The 7033-nt window shown below is 37.7% G+C and overlaps 1 protein-coding gene across 1 annotated transcript in view; it reads right to left on the reverse strand.

Annotated features, from left to right (window-relative positions):
- The window catches only part of MPHOSPH8 (M-phase phosphoprotein 8), a 26138-nt gene that overhangs the window by 12641 nt on the left and 6464 nt on the right, over positions 1-7033 (reverse strand). The window contains 5 exon segments of the mRNA XM_009890651.1: positions 51-139; positions 226-351; positions 784-1032; positions 2541-2637; positions 5611-6465. Coding sequence (XP_009888953.1) covers positions 51-139; positions 226-351; positions 784-1032; positions 2541-2637; positions 5611-6465 — 1416 coding nt within the window.

The following is a 7033-nucleotide window of genomic DNA, read 5'->3' on the forward strand; positions in this document are numbered from 1 at the left end:
GTACTGTTTCCTCCTGTGCCACTCCAATACTTCTACTGCGGAAAATTTACCTCTTGATCCAGATTATATTCCTCGTTTGAAGAAAGTGCCATCTTCACTGTCATATAATCTCCACTTTTAACAGCATCCCTCAGGAGAGCTAGAAAATAAATTCAACTCAGTTATAGGATATTTCACTTTGAAACGCCAGCTAAGAATCATCCCTCCCCCCCAGCAACTACTCACTACTTGATATCGGTTCTGTTGACACATGATTCTCATCTTCTCCATCTAGATGCTTCTGAAAGTCTTCCAGTGTCAGCCATTCTAACTGCATGTCCATACCCAAACTCAAGACTTGCTGCTTGCCATCTATCAAGTATTTGATTTTACGGAAGAAAAAATATAAAATAAGTAACTTATGAATTTCCAAAACATTCACTGCTTGCTATTGCTTCAGTTATCAGCAGCTTAACATACTAATACTTTTCATTAAAATAGACTGGAAGTCAGCGTGGAATGGTTCCCAACAATGAAGGCTATGTTACAAATGGACACAAAATGCTTTTACATGAAACAATTTATTTGTTGTAATAAATTAGGCTGAAGTGATAACAGATGGTGAACACTCCATTACTGTAATAGTAGAAACACGCTGAAAAGTTACCACTGAGTTTCAAAAGAAAACATCATTTCAGCCTCCTGGGGAGACAAGAATTGGAGCACTAAAAGATGCAGTCAGGAATGCAGAAAATATTAACTGCCAGTGCTCAGCTTTTCCCTGCATTTGTTTCTACTGCTCACCAGAGCTCTCCATTTGACACACATGCACTACTTCTCAATCACCTTCTGCAGCAGCGTAAGTCCACGTGTCTGTTCCATCTCTTATATTCCTCCTTTCCTTGTACACCTTGCTGTCTTTTGATTTTAATTCTTCTATAAATTTATATTCTAGCGAAGATTCTTCTCTTTTGCAGTTATTCTCAGAATATTCACTTTTTTCTTCTGAAGCTACATTAAACAAGTCAAATGCACTTTTGATGTCCTTAAAGCCTAGAATATTAAGACAGTTACCAAGAGTGGCTACTTGAGCCACTAAAGACTATTACATAACAAAGTTTAAGTGAGTGACCAGAGTCCATTTATAAAAGGTCTGTTCTCTTTCCATAAGTTAATCATTGCTGAAGCATAGGAGCAAGCTTAACAACATAAGCCAAAAATCAGGGAGAGCTAGTTCACCTCCAGCTACCCTGATGAGTCTGACTGCTTTCAACACGGTACCATCTTCTTTTTAAGAAATGCAGTTTAGAATTATGTGTAAATTACTACTTTGAAAATATGGTTCAGCATCTGTGATGAGCAGATGGAGGACACATGCTGTATAAGGAAAAATAATTAATGATTCCTTTTGTTACTACTTTTCTTAAGCATTGTCATCACCTATGCTACTTTCAGTGAAAGATGTTTCTCTAGCAACAACTATTTGAAGCATCATAGCTCCTCCTATATCCATTCACGATTATCAAAGGTGGAATTGCCTGGAGAAGACTCCGAGGAGACCTTATAGCCGCTTTCCAGTATCTGAAGGGGGCCTACAAGAAAGCTGGAGAGCTTTTTACAAAGGGATGTAGTGATAGGACAAGGGGTGATGGCTTCAAACCGGAAGAGGGGAGATTTAGAGTAGATATTAGGAAGAAAATTTTCACTCTGAGGGTGGTGAGGCACTGGAACAAATTGCCCAGGGACACTGTGGATGCCCCATCCCTGGAGGTGTTCAAGGCCAGGCTGGATGGGGCTTTGAGCAACCTGGTCTGGTGGAAGGTGTTCCTGCCCATGGCAGGCAGGTTGGGACTAGATGATCTTTAAGGTCCCTTCTAACCTAAACCATTCCATGATTCTATGAATTACCTAGTTTTCCTCAGTTCATCCTCATCAGAGTAGTGAGGGAATTTATCCTGAATAAAATCATGCAGAATTTTACCGAGATCAAGAGTGGTAACATCTAATACTCCATTATACTACTAAGAACAGAAATACAACTTAGATATTTTTCTTCATGTATCAAATCATCCAGTTCTGGTGATATTTTAAGGGTTGTATAAGACTGTGTATCATCATTGTGGCTAAAGCAAGAGGCAAGAAGTTTGTCTGATGGGAACCTCTATTAGTTTTTCTAAACACACAAAGTGTGTATTCATAATATCATCAGAACACTACTGGAAGTAGCCAACACTTGGATGAATTTCTCTAAAAAAAGATTAGTTACATGGCACAGAAGCATAGTTGACAAGATTAAATGAAAAGGGGCAAAATCTTGACTAATCTACAAAAACGTTACATTTCTATACACTTTCAGACTTCTTACATGAAAGTCCAGCATTCTTATGAGGTATATATTAACAAAGACATTAAACAGCAGATTTTTGCTTCCTAAAATAAAAGCAGAAATTCTTGTTTCTGGTATGTGGTAGAAAACTATGTAACATCCGCTCTTTTAGAAATAAGAGGAGAATGTCCTGAAGGGTCTTTTCCCTTCTCTCTTATAAGCAGTTAGCACTTACTTTTTAGGCCCTTTTGTTCTTTCCCACTCTTTTCTTCCTTTTCAGAGTCTTTTTTTTGAGATTTTTCTTTTGTTTCAGTTTTCGTTACTTCTTTCTCCTGATACTGAGAACAAAGATCAAATTAAAGTGGTAGAGAAAAAATGGAAAATAAACTCCTTTCACCACTCCAACAAGAAAATATATTTAAACATAATACTACTGAAACCTGTATATAACAGACTTGTGGACATTCCTAAGAAAAGAATTAAACAGATGGGTCAGGAATTAAGTCTGTGAAGGCTTCTTCTGTAAGAGAAGAGATGCTATTTCCAAAATAAACCAGCTTGATTTCAGACTTTTACTGGATCCCAGCCATGCAAGATACTTTATGGCATGAGGTACAGATATGTCAAAACCAGCATTTTGAAGGAAATTCAAAATTATGAACTTTTCATTTGTTCCAAGTACCGAACCTGAATATAATGTAATTATTTAAAAGTACTTGAAGCACCACATTCAAAGCAGTTATGACAGTACTGACTTGAACCTCAACTGAGAAAACTTACATTTCTATGTAGAAGGTTCCAAGTTTTCCAATTTACACATATAGAATATTACAGCAACCATCACTTGTGAAAATCAGACACTCAGAAAAATCCACCCAAACCCATCATATCCCCACAGAAGACTGAGCTTAGAAGATTCAATAGCACAGAAGAAATTTATGGTAGACATAGATATACAATCAAATTTGCCAAAACAGAATTCAACTGCCTCCACCAAACGCTGCCTTTCTCCTCCTGCAATCCTCTCTCTCCATTCAGCCAGCAAATTCCAAACTGCAGAGTAGGTGTGACAAGGCTCCTTGGCATGGCTTTGTATCGAGCTCTGACACTAACCTGGTAGACAGAAGAGCACTGGCCATGTGAAAAACCACCCCGAAAGAAGTCCCCACAGACTGAATTTATCATTAAATGCTACCATTTCTTTGACACAGGAAAAACTGCAATTAAAATAGATGAATTTGATGTATCATGCTGTGTTAGCAGAGCTGAGACATTTAATCTTGCTTGTCCCCTGCGCCCCCAAACCTCAGCTTTTGATCACTGATGTGTAGCACAGACAGCTGTTAATCCCAGCAGATGCCCGGTATTTAGGAGGAGACCCATAATTTACTAAAGGGGATTACCAGATATTTGCTACACAGAGGCTGTTAAAATCAGTAATTTGGAATTCTAGTTCAGATTTCCAATACTGATCAGATGCACAATGTACACTGCGCATTTATTTCTGGAGGTAAATCGAATGGAAAGAATGGTTTGGCATGCAAACTGACTCTGAACAAAGAATACTGTATTATAAATTGACACGGCAGTATTCTGTAATAAGAGCTACATAAGGAAAGACAGGTAGCTGAAACACATGCACTGATTTTATTTGAAAAGAATAATCTGCTTGGGCCAACAATTTAGTGACATGAAAAAACCTCCAGAACCCTCCACCAAAAGTAAGTCCACAGCTGCTCTGGAGAATAACTAACCAGTTACAGAAAACATTGTTTAAACCTCCCAGACTAAAAAAAGCAAAGAGCAGAATGCCTTCCTTGCTTCCTTGGTACCTTGGAGCATGACCTTCCACGGAGCACAACCATGAGAAAAGCATACAGACAACTTACTGAGAGCGCTGGCTGAAGAGCCGTAACCAAAACCAACTTTCATCTGCTGTTGAGTTTTTCATGTTTGGGGTGACAGGATTTTTATACTACTGGTAAATAAAACAGAATTCCAAAGATTTATCTGATTACCGTCACCGATGTCTCTCTCTCTTGTGAATACTATAGCCTTGAACTATGAGGCAATACTTGAGTAATAAAGGGCCATACCATTTCAGTTAATTAAATAACTTTGAAACTGGATATGCCTTATAGTAATTGCTTAACCTTGTTTACAGGAGCTTTCACCACTAAGCTCCGGCAAAAACACTATTTTGTGTAGCGCTACTCTGAGATTATGCCATGTAATTCCCTACCCCAAAATCATCTTCCTTATGTTTAAGGTGGCCTATTCCATACATACAACAGTCTTAAGCAGAGGACCACAGCTGAACTTACAGTAGATACTGGCCACCACAGAATTATGGCCTCAGAAGAAGTGGGATATAATCCAGTAAGTATCAAGGTGTTTTGGCTGCAATCCTGTTACAAATCAGAAAGGGGTTTCTCTGAGCAGCCCAAGTTTTATGAAGGGCAAACTGTGTTAGAAATGTCTGAAGCAGCTGAAAGAAATTATATTCTCAGAAACATTCCAGAAATAGGTTTGGGTTTTTTTTCCATTTTTTTTCTTTTACCTTTACCACCCTGCTTTTCTTAACACTGATGTATTAAATAAGGAAAAGTAAATATTCCAGTATTTGCTTAGCTCATTTCTTAGAACAGGTACAGTGTTTGTAATTAATATGAAACCGTATCTTGAAACTAAGTATTTTCTATAAGCACCCCAGGAATTCCATCAAAATGAGCCAGCTGCACAACTATCTGGGACACTTGGGTTTAGAAGTGATTTCAGCATTCCAATTCTCCGGTAGGTGCTAAGCCAGGTAAGGTACAATGGAGTGGCTGGCTTTTGAGAGAGATCAAGTGTGTGTTTTAGCTCAAAAGTGCACTCCATTGTGCAGTGCTGGATAGACAGCTGCTCAAGATTGAACGTCTTGACAAGTAGAAAAAAAAGTCAAACTGCAGCACCTGTTGAAGGTGGGGGGAACAAAGCTAAAAATGACAGCATGCTTTGGAGGAACAGTAAATTTCTTTCTAAATAAGTACACATAACAAACAGGAGGAATTCATACTTTCACATTTAAAGACACCCTTCTCCCCTAAAGTGTTCTCTTCCTTTATACTGTTCATAATCCAGAAATTTTTCAGTCTCTTGTCTACATTGTGCAGTGGGTGTTCTTTAGCTCCAGCCAGCTCATTAACTTTCCAATTTGTATCTTCCTCTTTGCCACCACGAACAGTAGCCTTTTGAGATAGCTGTACCTTAAAGACGCTTGATTTAACCTCCAGCCCCCACCCCAATGCCTTAACATTGCTTACCTCGCCAGCTGAATCAGTGGACTTGCACCCTCTTTCATCAGCGCTCACTTTCAAACCCTTCTGCACTGGTGAAGGAGCACGTGACACCTTCTCCAACTCTCCCACTACCATTTTTACTTTTTCTTGACCTTTCTGCTTTTTGTGCATGCTTTTCTTCTCTAAATAGATATCTTGAGTTTCCACTTTTCTACCTTCTTCTTTATAATCTTCAGCTTTCTGAATTTTTTTCTTCTTTCTTTTAACCTTAACATCAATACTATCATCTTCATTACTTGCTGATCCATCAAGATGCCTATCGGCAATGGAATCTTTTTCAGCAATTTCTTGTTCCAGTCTCTCTTCTCCACTTATTACCTTTTGCTTCTCATCTTTATTTTCAGAATTTAAGTCTGAATTTTCATTATCAGTTCCTTGAGAAAATACATCATCTAGAGTACTTGATTCTGAGTCAAACTGTACATCTCCATGCTTCTCCTTCCGTGATTTTTTATTTTCTTTAGAATCTTCCTTAGATTTTATTTTTAAATCTTTAAATTCTCCCTTCTTTTTCTTGATTTCTTTAGTATCTTCTTTCCTTTGCTTCTTTGGGTCCTTTGCATCCTCCTTGGTTTCTGAAGTCCGTTTTTTTGGTTTTGAATCTGAAACCAAAGCATCTGAGGAATTTTCACATTCTGTTCTGGGTTTTTCTTTGAGTTTTGCAGACTTAGACTTTTTCTTCTTCAGATCATCTGGACTTCTATCCTCTCCATCTTTTGACTTCTTCTTTTTTTTCTTCGGTGAAACATCATCTTTTGTTTCACTTTGCCAGTCACTGTCAGATTCTGCTTCAAATACATCATCATTTAGAGATAGTTTCTAAAAGGTAGGGAAAAAAAAATAAGGTTTCTTTCCCCATTAAAGTGTATCATTTTGGTGTAAACTATGCAAAAATGGTAGTAGTGGTGCCTGGGAAAAGTAAATTCTTAAGCACTTTAATCTTTTTGCCACTGTAAACATCATTCCTCATTGCCAAATTGTAAAATCTGTACATAAAATTCTAGCTCACTTACCTAAATTACATTACTAACTGCTTGGATGAGAATCAATACACAAACAAGTCAAGTAAACTAATCAGACATCCAACAGTCAGATTCCAGGACAAAACTAAATCTGAACTTTTTACATCAAAAACCTGATTTTGTAAAATTTACCTATAGGTTTCCCTGAAGCAGGGTACCAGTTTAAAAAAAATATTTTATGCTTCATTTTCAAACTGACTGAGCAGTTAAAAAATAGAAGAAAAATGCATATGCTGCCTTCTTGCAATTAATTTTTCTGTATTCCTACCTTACCAAATTTAATGGTTACCATGCAGAAGTTCACCAATCTGTTTCACAATGCAGGAGAGTGAATTGAGCAGTACTCAGCTTCACTGAAAAGACAG

The sequence above is a fragment of the Charadrius vociferus genome, unplaced genomic scaffold (genome assembly GCF_000708025.1).
Source record: "Charadrius vociferus isolate BGI_N301 unplaced genomic scaffold, ASM70802v2 scaffold278, whole genome shotgun sequence".
In the NCBI taxonomy this organism is placed as follows: Eukaryota; Metazoa; Chordata; class Aves; order Charadriiformes; family Charadriidae; genus Charadrius; species Charadrius vociferus.